General features: G+C 50.3%; 1 protein-coding gene across 4 annotated transcripts; it reads right to left on the bottom strand.

Moving 5' to 3' along the window:
- Nucleotides 1–123: 123 nt before the first annotated feature.
- Nucleotides 124–18178, bottom strand: SCYL3 (SCY1 like pseudokinase 3). 4 transcript variants are annotated; one of them, XM_087731835.1, is made up of 14 exons: nt 18064–18178; nt 14196–14488; nt 13480–13665; nt 12703–12816; nt 11658–11714; nt 10793–10895; nt 10078–10189; nt 9314–9391; nt 6970–7109; nt 6031–6218; nt 5317–5488; nt 3299–3442; nt 1972–2708; nt 124–566 (listed from the first exon to the last, which is right to left on the bottom strand). In XM_087731835.1, exons 2-14 carry the CDS (start codon nt 14358–14360, stop codon nt 507–509), a joined length of 2256 nt encoding a protein of 751 aa, XP_087587961.1. In that variant the 5' UTR covers nt 14361–14488; nt 18064–18178; the 3' UTR covers nt 124–506. The 4 variants fall into 4 exon arrangements, with proteins under 4 accessions (XP_087587961.1, XP_087587960.1, XP_087587962.1 ...); XM_087731834.1 differs by lacking the exon at nt 18064–18178 and having other exon boundaries at nt 14196–14640; XM_087731836.1 differs by lacking the exon at nt 18064–18178 and having other exon boundaries at nt 13480–13583; nt 14196–14315.

Below are 18178 nucleotides of genomic sequence, written 5' to 3'. Positions count from 1 at the left end.
GTAAACCATACATTCATCTTAAAATCAGCTCTTAGCTAAAAAGTTAAAAGGAGCCCTTTCTAAGGGCTTTACTCTTCTGAAAAAAAGAACGAAAGAAAGAAAAAGGCACATTAACCAAGGAACTCAGTGTGAGTTTCATTTATTGTCATCAGTTTTTCAGAGCAGGGATGAGTTCTGGAACGATTGCTTAGACCAGTCTTGGCCTCCAGTAGCACGTCAGCACCAACACACCCACCATGCTGTTCCTCCTTTCGGTAGCAGTGGCACGCACCGCAGCTGGGCATATTGCTTGAGTGCAGGCCTCACCCCTGCAGGTTTTGGCACAGACTGGAAAGGAGCATCCATTGCAAGAGATCGGGCCCCACAGGATCTTGCTGGCTGCTGCAGCAAGTGCCTGCCTTGGGGCAAAAGCAGTGCTGAGGTACTTATCCGTTGTATTGGGGAAGCAGCAACTTCTCTTACAGAATCCAACACACCATAAATTGCCTTTGTCTCTTTCAGTCCCATTACCAGTTAGTATCATCTTCCCAGTTCAACTCTTCTTCACCCCAGCCTGCAGCTTCAGCCTAGAATCATGTAAAATTATCAACATTAAGGCACGTGTACTGTACTCCCGTACATGGCGCAGCCACAGGAGCTTGTGTGGCTTGCCATGGCAGAGCCAGACATTCATCCAGAATGCCAAAAGCCCCTTATAAGACCAAAAATGGAGTGCCAGTATTTATTTGCAGCTTTCTGTCTTAAAGAACTTTTAACCACAAAAGGAAACACCTTAAAGACAAAGAGCAATGTAATAGGGAGAGTCTTATATTTTTTACCTAAAATTAAAGCAAGAACTGTTTCTACCAAAACCACTTCCCATTAAGAACAGGATGCTGTAAACTAGAGGATTTCTTCCCCCCCAGGAAACAGCTGTTGTCCTGCTGTACTCTAACACTATGAGTTTGATCTCACCCATCCACTGACACAGCTCCTCTACTACTCCACAGCACTGACTGCACTACAGTGAGTGACTCCCCCCCAAAATGGGGTTGATGCCACAACAGCGCCTCTTAAAAATCCAGTGTGCCCTTTTCAAATGTTGTAAACAGCTTCAGTTTACATCCAAGGCTCCTCTCCCCATGCTACCTGCTACCCCTCTGGTAGCTCTCTTGAGGCTGAATTAGCAAAACAACTTGAAATCAACACCTATTCCCTAGCGGAGTTCTGTGTTCAGGTGGCAGTGTTGGGAGTGCTGCCTCCCCTCCTAGGAAACGGAAGCAGTCTTTGTGGTGGGGCTAGAGGGATTTACCCGCTTACTTAAAAAGCCAGTTTTATAACCCCCCTGGTTCTCTGAAATGGAGAAACGTCTCAGCCATTCTTTCATGAAAACAGAGCACCCAAAAAGCTTTACTCTGTAATCCAGAGGTTCTGGTTTCCTGGTCCTTTATTTACAACGCTATTTGGTTTTCCTAGAAGAGCCAGGAGCAACGCTGAGCCCCGAGCACCCTCTGTGCTTGAAAGCCCCCTTCTGTTTGTGCTTGCGGCCACACCTGTTCAGCAGACAGGATCCAGCCTTGTTTTACCTGTCCGACAAACCAAGACCTTCCCTAACATAGTGTAGGGTCGTTGCATCCAGGATACAGCAGCACAAATTAAAAGCAGGAGTTAAAAACTCCTTAGTGAGCGCCTTTAGTAGCGCACAAGTTAAGTCCATTCCCTCACTGTTTCTTAACACAGCTGTCTTGCTGCTGCAGTAACAGCCCGCTGAGGTACCTGGCGCCTGGTAAGATGCATCATTCAGAGCTCAGCATCTCGCATTCACAGGTAAAGACTCAACTGTACAGTCGTACGCTGCTGATACTTCCTCAGGTTATCCACCATCTGATTAAGGAGCCAGCTGCTGCTACAAGAGTGTGTTATGCTGCATGCATGCTTTAGGGTCCTCTCAAGTGTGCAGTCATTGAAACCCCACTGCCTATAGCCTCTTACCTCAATAACATCAGCTGCTGCAAATTTGGATGAAAACAGCACATTCTGGGAGGCACCGTCTCTGCTGGATACTACACCAGAGTGACTGGGAACAACCGCTTCTGTCCTCGCTTCAGGTAAAATCAAGATAGCCGAAGAGGGTTTAATGTCTGGGATCATGTCAGCAAACCAGTCCAGCTCAGGGTCTTGCACAGGTTTCCTCTTCACTTTGATCATGAATTCTTCTCCTAGGCCGGTCTCCAATGAAGACTTTAACCGTTCCTGAAAGGTTGTTTTTGGCAGCACAGTTTCTCCCAGTTGTTCCTGGTGGCCCCACTTGTCATTGCTCCAGCTGTTCCCGGGGCAGGACTCTGGGGGGGGACTCAGTCTGAGGCTTTTGAATTCTTTGCTTAGTTGATGGGTACCTGGCAGCGGCCTCGGCGTTTCAACTGCATCAGCTTGTGTCACAGTGAGGCAGTTTCCTGAGGACAGTTCAGGACTAGGGCTGCTGGGCTCAAAGTCATCCCAAGGCTTCTCATCTACATCATTTTCAGCAAAATAAGGTCCCACGCTGCCCCGCGGCTCTCGGGGCTGAATTTGAATGTTCACAGTTTTCTCAGTGTCTGTCTCCTCTGGCTCACTCCAGTCTGGCCACTCCTCTGCTGGCTTTTCGGAGGTAGTCAAAGAGCTCCTGCTGCTCCCTAGCGTATTAATGCTTCCAGGAATTCCATTCAGGGGTGACTGAGTGTCTTGCTTACCTGTGGAAGACAAAGGTGTTACATACTCATTTCAAGAGAGGAAGCATAGAGAAGAGTTGTGCCTAAAACACCTTGGCATCGCAGGTACCACCTGGCACGGAAATAAGTCAGTAGTGCTGACTGGAAAGATGCTTCAGTGCTAAGCTCCTCTCGTATGAGAAAGCACAGCCACCTTCCTGCTTGCAAAGGAGGGGTATTAATCTCAGAGCCCTGGTGCAATAAAACCTGCTGCTGATAAGCAACAGGTGACTGAAAAAAGGCCATGAAAGTAAACTGAGTAAGCTTCTGAGGTCAGAGAATGAGCTGACCTGTAAGTCCAGTGTATATCTGCCAAGCTGTGGGAGGGGTGAAAAAGCACAGCAGAGAACCTGCCGTAAGGAAACAAAAATTCAAGGCCAACCGGCCAGGCAGCAGTGTGTCTGTATCAGATTCCCAAATAACTATTCCCTAGGAAGTCAAGGGTCACGCTCTCCTTCCTTCACTGTATCTCTTTCAGATCAGCACATGGGGAAAATGAACATCTTTTCCAGCCACATTTCATTTGTGGGACACTTGATTTCTAAAAAGGAAGAGCTAGGGCAAAGTTTTACCTGTCTTTAAAGCCAGTGGATTGTCTTGTCGCACAGAAAGCTTCTTGACAGGTACATTTCCAGCGACGGGGAACATGCTAGAACTGTTCCTCAAAGGCCGAGAGCTTTGATTTCTCTGATTGCTTACAACATGACTGGGGGAGTCTGCAGGGATAGAAGAAAAGAAAGGACGCCAGGTCCACAAGGTGTGTTGTCAGTCTTAGTTGAAACTGCCTGCAGCATCGGGACGTTCTTATTTACCACACTGACAAGCAACGCTCAACAAAGGCTGGCGCAGCAATGCAACAGCTGCACCTCTTGAGCTGTATATAACACAATACTCCTCTGTTCCTGCCATCTGCAGCTCTTGCCAATTCAAAGTTTGGTCAGTTTTTGCTATGTTCTTTCAAGAAATCCACAATGAACAAACTGATTATGATCAGAACAGATGCTTAAAAAAAAAAAAAAAATGCTGTCTGCCACCTGGCTGGATCCAAAATTCCAGCTTCTGTACTGCATGGCATCACAAATCCCCTGTTATCTGCCTCTCATACAAAAGCACAGCACTGATCGTCACAACAACTCAAAGCATAAGCAAGCTCATGCGACTATACAAACCCTCTTTTATGCCTGGGCATGAGGAGAGCAGCTTAGAGAAACAAGAGGCTCTACCCTGAAGGCTGTGCGACAGCCTCCCTCATACCACGCCCAAGGTGAGGTGGGGTGGCAGACGGTAAATTAGGCCACACTTCGAAGCTGCCCAAGGCGGGTTTGTTTCCCTGGGCCCGTGATGAGAGCTTGGCAAGCACCTAGTTCCAGTTCGTTTTCGGGAGTTGCAGCGTATCATCAGTGGCAGCGGTGATTCACCAGCACCGGCCTCGGCTGCGCGAGGCCGTTGCCACCGTCCCAGAACAGCATGGCTTCCAGGTGGCTCGCCTGTGTTCCCAGCCAGCTGCACCTGCCCAGGCTAGGGCTTACCAGCACAGCCAGGGAGGCATGACCTGCGGCACTGGAAAGGACTGCAGTTAATACACAGAACCCACCCCCTCCCCAAAGTGTCCTTGATAAAAGGTATGTCCTTTCAGGGGCTTAAGCAAACAGCTTATTAAGCCTCGCCTGTTCAGCCTCTAGTACTGTTTTTCGCAGGTCGTCACTCACTGTTGAGGACAAAGGTGTTCTTTTTGTTGTTTGTCAATAGTTAAATCAGGTCTAATTTTAAATATATTCTAAAAATAAACCTGGTTTTAGCATGCGATCCAAAGGGGTTTATCTACTATAGTCTACTAAAATAATGTAAAGCAAAATAATGCAATGAGCCATCCACAGATTTTAATAAAGGGTGGTAACTGTCAGTACACACATAATCAGGAAGCACGCATTTATACTCAAATTGATCTCTGTCATGCATTTCATTTACTATCTACATGTCTGAAGTAGACCAAATGCCGATTCTTCCCGCCAGTTATAAGCATTCTTAGTTCGAATACCCAGAAAAGCTTTCCCTTAGTGCACTTGGTTCCAGGTTATCTAGCAGGTGCAGGGACTACTGTCTTCATTTGGATTAGCTGAAAAGCCTCCTGAGAGCTGAGAAAATAGGGAAGTTCGTATTCCTTTTCCAATCTATGAATAGAAATTGGGGGAAGAGGATGACATTTACTATTTTTAAAAACGGGAAGGACAGAGGGAATATTAAGCGACTATCTAGATAAGTATGCAAGTCCTTTAGAAGGGCAGCATAGTTTTTCCTCCAAACACACACACTTAATCTCCTGTGCTTACAGAGATTCTTAAAATGAAGAAGATATATAAAAAAAAGTATTTTAAATGTAGGAAATACAGGGGGGAAAAAAATTTAAATAACTCCTCTTATGATATCAATTCTGTATCTGCAAACAGTCAGCACCTAATTTAGAATTAAAGTTTAACTGCAAATTAGCTTTCTTCCAATTAACCTGTCAACAGCAAAAGAGTAATCATCCAAGAAGTTTTGCCTATGTTGCTTGGACAGAGTGGGCAAGCGCTCTGACCGTATCGTTTACCTTCTGGGGAGAGATCAGCAGTTTTCATGAAACTTGGCGCAGAGCTTTTGAAAATCTTCGTTCTTTCTCCGCCTACAACTACTTCAGGTCCAAGCAGGGAGACGAGAACTGCTAAGCTGTGCAGCGTTATCGCAACGATAGAGTCGCTGGTATCTCGAAGGCCCAGCAATACCTACACCAAGAACATGATGACATTACTAAGAACGGAAAATTCTGCTTTTTCACTTCTTTCCCCTTTAAATGTTACATTTACAGCACACTTCATTTCTATGATCTCTCACAGCTCTCGGTAGATCCTGGACATTATTCCGTAGCATAAAATCAGCCTTCCACTTTGTGTTACAAGCTAAAGAGGGTGGCTGATCCTAGTGCCAGCTGAGTGCTGGACCGCAACGTCAAGGCACCCTGAGCTCAGACCGATCACTCCTCCACTCTTGACTGCTGTGGTGTGAAACAGAAACAGAGTCTCTTATTGTGAGGCTGCCAGTCGAGGCCGACAGGTATCGGCACAAGTCAGGTGCATGACATAGGGCATCGGGTTTAACAAAAACAGCACTCCAGATCAGGATGGGGTGTAAGGGTTAGGGCTTGCGTAGAGAGGAGGTTGCAAACCGTCTGAGCGCTATGAGACCCGAACTTTAAGCTAAGAACCAACCCGAGCAGTAGAAATCCCATATTCTAGGATATACCGCGTATTGTTTTGCCGTCCTTAACCTGTGGCAATATGATGTTTTTCAACTCCTCCCGAGAGAACAGTTCTGCGTAGGCGTGAATGTGAGACAGCAACACCATTCGGACATGCTCCTCGTGAACCTCAAATAGCTTCAGCAGCACAGGAATGACGTGTGTCTGGAACAAGGCTGGCGACAGGAGGCAGCTGGTCTGGCTTTCTCCAGTTTGCTCTAGGGACGAGAGGTGAAGATGGGAAAAGGCTGCTTCAACAACAAGAGACAGCTCACCCAAAAGCTACTCACTGAGAAACCATCGCAGCTGACATCTACAGTGTCACCCCACTGCCAGGTCTGATTCTTTGTCAGCTGCCAACACGGCTTGCTTGGGATGTCAGAGGTGGGAGGGAGGAGAGGCAGCAGTGCCAGTCAGTGCCCCTTGCTCGATGGCAATGGCGCTGGACACTGAAGGTCAAACAGTCACAAGACCGGTATTGCTTGGCCGAAACAGCCGTAGCTATTTAGGAAAAACTTTGAGAGACGGGAGGCAAACAGCGCGGACAAAGACAGCTGGGGATCCAGTCAGACACGCTGAACACCCCTTACAGAGGAAAGGAGAAGAGGCTGAGCACCCTTACAGGAGAGTGAGTGCAGTGGCAGAAGAAAAAAGGGCAGGGAGGACAGGGGAAAGGGAAGAGGGATATGCAGTGAGCCACTGAGAAAGCCTGGGGTGGCTGGGGGGATGACACGTAAACCTGGGAAAGAGCCCACGCAATTCCTGATTCTCTTCCCAGCATCAGCAGAGCAGTGGGAGGTACTGCAAATGGGGAAGCACACACAACTGTCCTTTCCAGTTCTGCATGTTACAGTATTTGTTCTGGTTAAATAAACACCACTATTCCCTTGATTCAATGGAACGACAACTCTGAATTAATTCTAAACTTGTCAGTAATAATTCTGAAGAGAGAAAGTACTTAAAGGTCACCTTTCTTTGGACCCAGCAGATGAGGAAGAAAACTCTTGACAGCTACAGGTTCTGCAAACACGAGCTGATTGAGTAGAAGAGGCACCAGCCGTGACGCTATCAGCTCCTCTGACAAGCCAGCCACCCTGTCCAGCAGGAATCTGCGTTCCAGGAGAGAGCAATTAGTATGAAGGCAGCCTTCCGTGCATTTATGACTGCTTCCCTTAATACTGCTTTCCCCTTTTCTGGGGTCTGACTCATCTCCTAGAGACAAAGTCCCATCACAGCCTCTCACTCCACGTACACACTAACCTAGAAGGACAAGGCTCTGCTCCTGCCTGAGGCTTTCAGGCAAGGATAGCACAAAGCAGGAGCCAGAGACACACCCTGTAAAACCCCACACCCGGATCGCAGGCTGCCACGAGCACATCCAGCCGCACCGCCGCACCTGCGGCTGGCTCACGAAGGCTTCCCCCTCTGAGAATCTGCCCACTGCTGTGCCATCAAACTGCCTCAGAGCTGTTATCTCCCGTGAAGTGCTACAGCGTTAAAACTGCAGAAGAGACTTGGCCTCTCGCCCCACAACCTGGTGCTTCGCAGGAGTTGTCCTACTGCTTGAGAAAAGGCTGTTCTACCCACCACGTAAAGGAGGTTTCCCTTGCAAAACAGGAATCCCATTTTGAAACCGCTTCCATCTAATACGTTTTAGAGGTGGCCAATGGAGCATGGGTTGTGTTTATTTATTTAAGTCTGAGTTTGATTTTGTGAAACTACTCTTCCTTGTAGGTTTTTCATTTTTAAAATATCAGTAACAGTTACTGCTTTTCTCTAGGCTTGGAGGAGACTAAGAGCAGTAGTGCACGTGCTGTGGAAGCCCCTCTGCCTGATAAAGGGGCAGCGCTGCTGTATCTTTAAGCAAAATATTCATTCCCTCCCTCAGTAGACACTCCTGTTACATAGATGGTGGGAACCATTCTGAATGCTCCCGCTAAGATCCCCTTTCTCCTCTTATTTCCTCCACTTACTTAGTCTCAAACTAGTGAAATCAAACTAGCGTTACAACTGATGGTGACCACAGATGTATAAAACAGGCAGGAAAACAGCTCTGTAAGAACACCTAGGCTCTTTTATACAGAAAAAGAAAGAAAAATTCAGCTTCTCCCTTTTTCAGGCCCGGATAATGCCATGACTACATGGAAGCTTCCTTTGGGGAAAACTTCTTGGGGACCACGACAACAGGGTTTCCTGCAGATGCTGCCGAGACATCCATTACAGACAACAGCTTTACTCAGACAGGGCTGGCACCACAAGATTAATTCACCCAACACGTCTTATTGAAAACTGTCTCATTAGCGGTTTACAAGATCTGCCTCAAAAATGGAAAAAATTTCCAGCCTCAAGAGGTGCCTGGTGCTAGGTTTCCCTTTTCTGCAAAGTCGCATCTAAAATAAAGCTACTTCTAAGAATGAGGCGAGGGAAAGATTTTTTTTTTTTTCCCCAGCACCTTAAAAGAAGCTCTCCAATATTTTAGAGTATTTTGAAACTGGGCAAGCAGATAGCCTGTGTGTAAAGCAGCAGGGCCCCGGGACGGCTCCAGTGAGGAGCTGTTCACCAGAGCCTGAGCAGACGAGCTGTTAGACCACACTCCCTCCTCTACCGCAACGCTACAGCACATGAAGGCTTTTCAAATGATTCCTGCTGAGCTGTGGTGCAGTGGGAGACAGGACAGCGCTGCTAAAAGTGGGTGGAAGAGAACCTGAATAATCTACCTTCTGCTAATAACATCAGCATTATGCCCCACAAAGTGCATTAACTCAATTAGAACATGGACAACGGAAAAATTCTTCCGTTTTCATATCCCTGTACTCCTCTGGGAAAGCTTCTGGTCTTGGCCCTGCAGGAGTTCAACCCAGCTGCTAGCAAGCAGACGGGATTCAGAAAAGCACCCCTGAGGTGACGCATGTCGCTACAGTCTGGTTTCTGACTGATTCTCCAGTGACAGCAATTGGTCTGTAGCCGGTAAAAACACTGCTGTCCGTACGGCTGTGCGCAGCATCGCTCCGGAGCCTGGCGAGTATCAGAATGATGCGGAGCCCAGCAGGTACCACTCCTCCCAAACACCAAACTATTCACAACAAGAAACTGGGAAAGGAAGGAATGAAGAGTTTCCTCTTTGATGCGACCATTACTTTGGCTGGAGTACCCAAAATAATACAGAGCAAACAATGTTCTGCCAAAGCAATTGAAACCTGGCACCTGAGGAACCTCCTCTCCAGCCGCTAGCCTTCCCAGGTCCCCCCAGAATCCCATTTGGCAGAACTATTTCTGAAGTAAGAAGCTTCCAGATTATAGTTCCTTCACTTACTTGAAAAATTCAGTTTTTTCCTCCTCGGACTTCAGTGTTAAGGTCTTCAGAAAATTCACAACTTCCAGAAAATCATTCCTAAACACAAAAACGTAGGCTGTCGAGTGTGATCCTTATTGATGCTTAAACCACCCGCAACCAAGAGGCTGCAGATCCCCGTCCTTCATTGCGCAGAGAGAACTAGACAGAGGGATACAAGTCAAATGCCGGTGGACCAAGAACGCCAGCATGGAGGCGTGAACCGTTACCCGACGGCTGCGCCTGCGCAGTACTGCCATTTGAAGTCAGCGATTCGCAGGGAGACCTGGGCAACGCAGCATCAGCCGCCTCTGACCACCTTCCTGGGGCAAGGAGCAGAAGGAAGTGCCACCCTACGCTACTGCCACCGCCCAGAAAAGCACTCAGGTGACAGCAGACACAGCTCTGCGTGGGTTATCTCGGAGCCTGCTTTGCTCCAGCCGTATCGTGAATGATTTTATTTTCTAGAGCATTTCCAACCACCGCCCATGAGCTTGGGGAGATCCAACTGACTCCGTGTGACTAAGGGACACACTTCTGCCACCGCTGCTAGCTCAGCACCTCATTTGGAAGGCTGATAATGCTTTCAGTTAAAGGAGTCTCTTTGTCAGAGATCCCTGTAAGAGGTAGGGATTAAGTCTGCACTTCCCATCCAGTAACACACCTTCACAAAATTAACACATCTGCAACACAGAAATAAGCAGTATCAAGACATAGCAAGAGGGGCAGGATATTCCTTTCCTTACCTGAAGAACTCGTGACACAATAAGCTGGACAGTGGTGGACGACACTTGGGATCTGGATTCAGCAGCGTACAGTGCAAGGTTTGCTGAAAGCTGGAGAGAATATCTGCTGAAACTGAAATCCAGAGCACCTGCAGTTAGATTTGTCTCTCGACACTGAACAAGCTATGTTCAGGAGTCCTCCACCCTCCCAAAACCTTATTTTTAGAAGCTCTGTTTGACAGAAAAATGGCTCATATATGTCCCTAAAGGACAGGAAAATGGCATTTCCATTTCCCTCCCTAGGCTTCTTGGCTATTGGGGCACCAAGGAGTGCTACTGTACTGCAAGAAGCTTCCTACTCCCTCTGCTAGAAGGCAGCAGCCCCTGCTCAGCTGTGGTACCCAACATCCACGCGCCCACGTCCATAACCCTCGACGAAGCGGCCGGCGGGGCAGGACCAAGCGAACCCCTGACTGCTGCAGCACAGCTGTGGGAGGGCTCGCGGTAGGCAGGCTGCTGACCTCCGGCCCCAGCTGACCATGTCCAAACGCAGGAAGAGGGGAACGCTGGAGAAGCTGAAGCCTGTGTTTTACCCTAGCAAACACGAAGAACGATGGCCCCTGAACCTGTGGCACATCTGCCAGCCGCAACAAAAGGCAAACGGCTCAGTTGACGCAGGCAAGGAATAAGCTACAGAGGCCGGTCAATAGCAAAATGAACAGGCGTCATTCCTCACCCTGATCGTTTAGGACTGTCAGGAGATTTTCAACCATCGTTCCAAACGCGTAGGCATCCCTCGCGTGCCCATAGCTGTTGGGCAGAATTTTGAAATCTGCAGACTGAAAGAAGCCCGAACAACCAAAAATATCAGCAAAGCAGGAGTTTATGAAATACTTGGTAGTTTCCATGAATCTCTATTCCCACCCCCCGCCACGTATACCCTCTGATTCCTTTTATAGCACCAAAGCTCCACTAAGTACTATACAAGTAGAATATTATGCTAAAAAAACCTCCACCAGGGAATTTATAACCCACAGGAGCAACTACATCACGATGAAACGATTCCCCCATGAACGCATGCAGCAATTGCAAGTCAACAACTTTCAGCATTTCTAGGGAAACAGGTGTTAATTAGAGAGAAAGTCAGTGCTCCTTTAAAATAAGCAACTCGTAGGACTCTTCATAGACAGGAGGTGACTAACAAGTGAAAAAAACAGGCTGTTGCGTGCGAGAGTTACACAACCGCGTGACCACAGTAATCTGGGCAATCTCAGCAACCACGCTGTAATTTTTGCCAAGCTTTGGTGATTTAGAGGTGTTAAAGCTGCAAAACAAAATGTTTGAAAAATATTTCACAACCTGCTGCCCCACCACTCCTCATTCAGAACTTCCCTCCCCTGTGCCCAACACCGTACCCAAACCGGGGATGGGAGGGAAGGGGGGGAAAAAAGGAAGAGCGTAAACCTCAGGTATTATCCAACAGCCACTTCCTCCCATTCAGGCATAAGGAAATGAAATACGCGAGTGAAAACTATTTCCCGAACATCGCACTTTTATTTGTTGCCAGCAAGAAGTTCCCTCCAGCAAGTGATGTTACTCACCATCTCCTCGCAAGGGATGCACGACTGGTCTCGTACCGACTTGAGATGGCAGAGGAACTGGAAGGAGAAGAGGGGAGACGTGAGCTGCCTCGATCGCTTATCTGCGCCAAGCAGCAGGAGCAGGCTCTCCCCGCGGGCCAGGGCTGAGCGTGGGGCAGGAGTTCTTCCCCCTGCCCCTTCAGCCGGCATCCAGGGCAGGCTGCGCTTTGCTCTGCCCAGAAGGGAAGCACAAATGGACGAGGTGCGAAGCACCAAGCTGACAGAAAGGAACTTCAGGGCACCACAGCCAGCTCATCCCTGTAGTCCTCAGTCCTATCGTCCCACATGATCCACCTGGACCGGGAGAGGATTTCATGAGCTTTAGCAGTCAGGTTTTACTGCCACGCTTTTTGCATTGTTGTGCACCACCACGCACACCAGTTGCATGTCTGCCTGATCCCTTCTGAAAGGCGATACCCGCCGGGGACGCTCAATACAGTTCGCGAAGGATTTGTGGATCCTCTGGGAGAAAAGGCAATATACATTTATGACACAGCGCCAGGCTGCAGCAATGACTCTGCACAGCATGCAGCAGAAATCCAACCAGGAATTTTTTTGCTAAGACCAGTAACAAGCAATGAAGATGCCAGCAGCAAAAGCTAAGGAGTCATTTAAATTATTTTTCTTATCGATTCATTTTAACCTGGATCTTCCTGCTTCACACTAAAGCTTTTTTTTTTTTAGTTTGTTTTTAAATCAGTCCAGAGGAGCAAAGACTTCTCACTCTCCCCAGTCTTGACCTGCCCTTCAGCCAGCAGTCTCCCTTAGAAAAGCAGCTGCTTTTTGGCTAATGGGGAATTAGTTTCTCTTTGTGTGGATGTTGTAGTTTATAGTTACGGCGTCCTTAGAGCAAAGATTCAGGTCAGAGCTGGAAGTGAGCCAACACACTTAACAGTAAATTCAAATAACTGGAAGGACTTGGGCCTTCACATCCATAGACGGCCAGCTTCAGCAGGCTGGGAGCCCTCTCCCGGGCATCCGAGGGTGCGCTTTGCTCGGCTCTTACCTCTGGGGTGGCTTCAGTGAAGTTACAGACTGTTTCCATTCCTCCCAGCTTCCAGTGCCCATCCTCACTTACAAACACGGATGATAAACAGACATTGTTATGCGTTAGGTTTCCCTAAAACATAAAAAAAAAAGATAACAGACTTGGGGATAGAAGACATAAAATCTTAATCAGCACTAATTAGATGCTGCGAGGAGCTGAGGAAAAGCTACCAAAAAGCACACAGTTCTAAAGGTCCTTTGGGATTTTGTAGGTGACTAGCAGGTGTCAGGCAGAAGTGCTGGGGTTTTGGAGCAGACAAAGCTCTAGTTGTTACAATGCAACTGTAAATCCAGAGAAGACCTCCAGCTACGAACCCAAAGCCCAAAAGCTACAGTCTGAGCTGGGATTTAACTGCAGCCCTGGACAAACAGACGGTGCCAAAACAGGGGAGCAGTGACACCCGTCTCTGATACGTGGCAACAGCTGTAAATAAATGCCAAGGCCGGGCAAACCCATCTCCCTAAAGCAAGAAGCACTGCACACAGATGTCAATTCATGAATTGAGATCTGCTCCCTTACTTCCAAAACCCACAGCACTTTCAATTACCCTTCCTCCTACGAAGCAGCCAATGATTTTAGCAGTTTCAGCCTAAAAGAACTGTGGGATGTGGGTCTCTCTTTTTGTGAAGAACCAGGAATGAGACAGTCATCCAGGCAAGCCCAGGCACAACGCTCTCCTGTCATGCTTCACCTGGCTCCCACCAAAGCCTGACGACTGCTGCCGGTGGTACCTACCCTGTCATGGAGGAAGATGAGCGCCAGCAACACATCGTAGATCCCTGCGCAGATTTCTGCAGAAGAGAGCATCTCCAGGACCATCTCCAAAGGCTTCACACGTTCTGTAACCAGGTGGATCCCATTTGCTTCCACAGTACAAGAGAGGAAGCGCAGAAGGCAAGGGTGGCGCAAGGTTTTCAGGTGCTTCCAGAAACAAAGTCATCTGTTAAATCTCATCCAAGGCATCTCTTTTGGCTGCAGAGCTTAGCCTTGCTCTTTTAGCCACATTTTCTGCTTGCATTTAGACTGACCATCCCTGCTCCTCACCACGCACTCCGCACATGCACTCGCCCATTGCAGAACCCTTTATAATACATCTAGATAAAGTCTAACACAGAACAAACACAGTATTTTGGGTAGGGTCCACCTAAGAAAGACTCTCTGACTTAGATCGGCAGGACGAGACCAGTACTCTGCAAACGAAAGCAAGCATTGCTATCCGAACACTGCTTCCCACTGCTGCTCGCACCGTGCAGCACACGATGAGCTTCGCATCTGCCGACCCCTCTTCTCCTCCCCTGGGCACGGCCACTGTTTGCAGCCAGGGTCAGCTTTGACCTTTTCTCCTGCCCTTACTCCCCAAGGGTTTGACCCTCGTTAACTGATTCCCACCCCTGCTAGAAAAAGGAGGGACAGCTCTGACAAGCCTGTCCCAGGCACGCTCTCTACAGTACCTTGGCAGCTTTATTAACCTTATCTTCATTCTCTCGCTTGTACACAAAGACCGAAGCAAGTTTGCCATCTTGTAGCACGGCGGGATAAATTGTGTGTCCCGTTGGCAGCGTGAACGGCGGCTCTTCTAGTGCGTAGCTCTTTAAAGCGCTGTTCTCCGAGCCCATCACTTGCAGAGTTCGGCCGTTGTAGAGGTTCCCTCTTGACGACCAACAGGCCTTTGGGTGAAGGAAGGTTTTTTCAGACAGATTCCGTTTTCCAGCGGGCGCTGTCCAGTTCACCTTCAGAGCATTTTCTGAAAAGCATGAGACAGCCATGAAGAACCTCCTCCTGCCAGTATCCTCTCCTTCGGTTTAAGGACAAGAATAAAATCCCCATCCATTGTAAAGGAAACCGAGTGTCCACGAAAGGGTTCAGATCAACAGGCGAGCAGCTCTCTAGCTGTGGAGCTAGGACTGCGCTGGCATCCGCGTCAGCATCACCAGCTCTGCCGCGCGGATGAACGGACAGTATGGCGTCCACAACTAGTCCTGGGCCTGGCTACCAAAACCAGGATCCACCAAAACCCCCAGTCATGCAGACACCTACTCCAGAGGTTTAATTCAGATTAAGCCCAGTCCGCAGTTAGGAACTGTGACTGCCACTGCCTTAGGGCACAAGGAGCCCCCCGCCTTCTTAAAAGCAGCCACTGCTCAATTCTCCAAGCCACAGAGGACTTCAGTGAAGCTACAGTCAGGTAAGCTCCTCCGGCGGCATGCTTCCCCCCCGCCCCCAGTTACCTTCTCTCCATGTGACAAATATTCCATCTGCCTGCCAACCCTGCCTTCCTCCCACAGCCTCGGTCAGGAAGAGGCTGGCACAGATTTTTGTGCTGCTTCCTCGCACACAAAACTGGTAAAACAAACACGCTGATTGCAGAGGCTCTTTCAGAAAACACTGACCGCGCATATGCCCTGTAATCAGGCTTGTGATCACAGGCTGCCGGCGAGACCCTGAATACCGGGCTGCATACAGAAGTTAGCAAACAATCTTTAGTAATGAGAGAAGGAGAGAGCAAGACCTCAGTTTTCAGGAAAAATGGGGAAAAAAAATTTCCCACTCGCAAGCATTTTTTGCAACCGGAGAACTGCTTTATGGTGGCTGTTTCCAGCCGTGACCTGAGGCTTTAGGAGGGCAACAACATGGAAGTCTCTCGGCTCGCCGACAGAGCTGTCCCAGCAAAGCTGCGGCTCTGGCCCCTCTCCCACACCTCTGGTTCAAGCCCTCCCAGGAGCTCCAAGGTCAGCGGTGCTGGGGGCCTTTCGGAGAGCTGGTCTGTTACCGTTTCCTGGCTTCTTTTCACTCCTTCAGTTAAGAATTCGTTATCTGAATGATTGCCCCCCCTTTCCCCAAAGCGTCCTACGTTTAAACATGTTATGATCTGATGTTTTTATTAAATGTAAATATGCCAACTGCACAACCCACCAGTCAACAAGAGCATTGGGAAGGAGCAGAACGCTGCCTTTTTAGTAGACTTCATACAAATCCTTGCTCACACCTCATTTAATCACCTTTGTTACAACTCGAGATGTGCTTCTTGCTGGGAGGAACGAACCCTGTGAACGCGTTAGGTCTGGGAAGCAGAACACATTACAGCTCTTAACTGTTTGATGTGAACGTCCTTAACCCTCCAGAGTGTACAACCACCACTACAATCCGAAATTGTGGTTTTTTTGGGTTTTTTTTTGGTTTTTTAATCGAGCTTGTGTGTCCTGATCCACCTAAAATCTAACACTGAATTATCTACAGAACATGCAACTTGCTATCATTCTCTCCCCTCTAGTGTCAGAGATGGATCTGCACCTCTTCAGTGCCAATTCCTTTAACGTGACCTTTAAGAAGTCAAGGGAAAGCTATAGACGTCTAAACCGCAGCTTCCCGGCACTGCACAGAGGGGCTCGGAGGCGGAAGAGAAGCGCCACGCAGCAGTTACACACATTTGTAAAAAGGACTTTCTTGTGAACTCCTTGGCACAAAAGGATTCACGCTGCCCTGCGACGGAAGGGCTTCCTCTCCAGCCGGTCCCTGGGAGCTCTGCTCTGGCGCACCCCGCACCTGCGCGCAATGGCACCGGCTGCTCCTCCCGGGCACAGCTGAGTGCATTTATCTGCGCTCGCTGCTCTTTTCAGCTTTGCTTTGTTCGCTAGCTCTACTGTAATTATTTCTCAGTCAGATTTTGCGCAGCAGAGCTGAAAGTGTCTGAACTGACCTGGTGCCTCACGTTCCTCCAAATACACATGGGCATATTCACCGGTTACAAATTTGGCTTCAGGGACACCCGCAGTTCAGAAATATAGTAACATCAGAGTCGTTCAAATAACTGCGATCTACTCGAGTGCCACTGCGCGACAACCGGCTCCAAAGCAGCATCCCCCGCGCCAGGTAACGGCCTCTCAGGAGGAGCCCAGCAACTCTCGGTGTCAACCCCCGAGCGCCTTCAATCAACCAAGGGGCAACGGCAGCCTGTGGGACCACGAGCCACGCTTTACAGGAACACATCAGCTTCGCAAAACTATCGCTTGGTTTCTCTTCTTTTTCACAGCACTCCAAAACACGCTGGCGACTGAAACTCCAGCAGGCAAAAGCATTTGCAAAAAGGTGTACAGCTAGGCGTGGCTAAAACCCAGGGCAGAATTCTTCCGATGCTAAAATAAACTGTCGGTCACACAACTACGCTGTGTAAGGACCACATATGCTTTGTAGGTTAAGCGCATTACCTATGTCATAACCCTTTAATATCTTATTTTCAATAAACTGTAAACATGAACGTGAAACGTAACACACAGCGCACCTTGAGACAGAGAGGAGCCCCGCAGGGAAAGACAGAGGGACTGGTAGTTGAGGACAATTTGGGCTTGCTGCCGTAAACGGTGTTAGAGTTGGACTTTCAATGTAGTTCATTTGTGGAGCGGTAACACCCCGCATGCGGGGTGTCCCCCTGAAGGCGTGCGCTAAGCCCCATCGCTCCACAGCAGGGTGAGGCAGCGCCCAGCTTCCCGCTCGCCCTGCCCGCCGCCTCCACGCCGGCAGAGCCTCCTGGAGCCGCTGCCAGAGGCGCCGGGCGCCTTGCGCCCGAAGGCAGAGGTGTCCCGGCGGGGCAGCCGCCAGCGCCCAGCGCGGGGGCGCCCGGCGCAAGCAGAGCGGGGCAGGGGGGCGCCCGGCAGGCAGCGGCCTCCCTCCCCGGGGAGGGAAGGGCGGCTGCACCGCACCTCCCGAAGGACAGCGCGGCCCTGGGCACCGGGAGAGCGCACGCACTGTAACAGCGAGGGCTCCCCGAGAAACACCGGCGTAACCTCGGCCGCCGGGAACGGCGCCGCTGCCTACGGCGCCCTCGGACCCGCCGCGGTCGGTACCCATGCGGTGCCCAGGCGGTGCGCGCCTTCCCCGCCGCACGCCCCCACGGCGGGAGGGCAGCGCCACCGCCTTCCCAGCCGGGCTGGCAGGACCCCTCCGGAGCGAGGCCTCAGGCACCGGCCGCAGCCCGAGCCGCCGGCCCGGCCCAGGCGGGGGGCAGAGCGCCCGCGCCCCGGCCCAGCAGCCCCGGCCCCTGCCGCGATGCCACGTCCCCGGCAGCAGCGAGCCCGCGGGCAGCGCCAGGCCGGGCGCCGCCAGGGACGGGCAGGGCACTGCCCGGGCGCCGGGAGAGCTGGGGCTACCGGCTCCCCGGGACCACGGCCGCCCTGGGGTGGGGGTGGGAGCGGAGCCCTGGTCACCCCCATTCACCGCCTCCCCACTCGCCCCCCCAGCCCCGTCAGCCCCCCATTAACGGCCTCCGCCATTAGCCCCTGCCACCCGCCGCCGCTGCCCGCCCCCCGGCCGCACGCTCCCCACCTGCTCCCCGCCGGCCCGGGGGGGGGGGGGGGTGCCGCCGCCGCCTCGGCCCCGCCGGCCGCTGCCTCCCTCCCTCACGGCGCCGCCGCCGACTCGCGCTTCCGGCAGCGGCGCA

Source organism: Nipponia nippon, unplaced genomic scaffold (assembly GCF_047370975.1).
Source record: "Nipponia nippon isolate SJK-2023a ecotype South Korea unplaced genomic scaffold, ASM4737097v1 scaffold_5, whole genome shotgun sequence".
In the NCBI taxonomy this organism is placed as follows: Eukaryota; Metazoa; Chordata; class Aves; order Pelecaniformes; family Threskiornithidae; genus Nipponia; species Nipponia nippon.
This window is presented reverse-complemented; position numbering and strand designations above follow the sequence as displayed.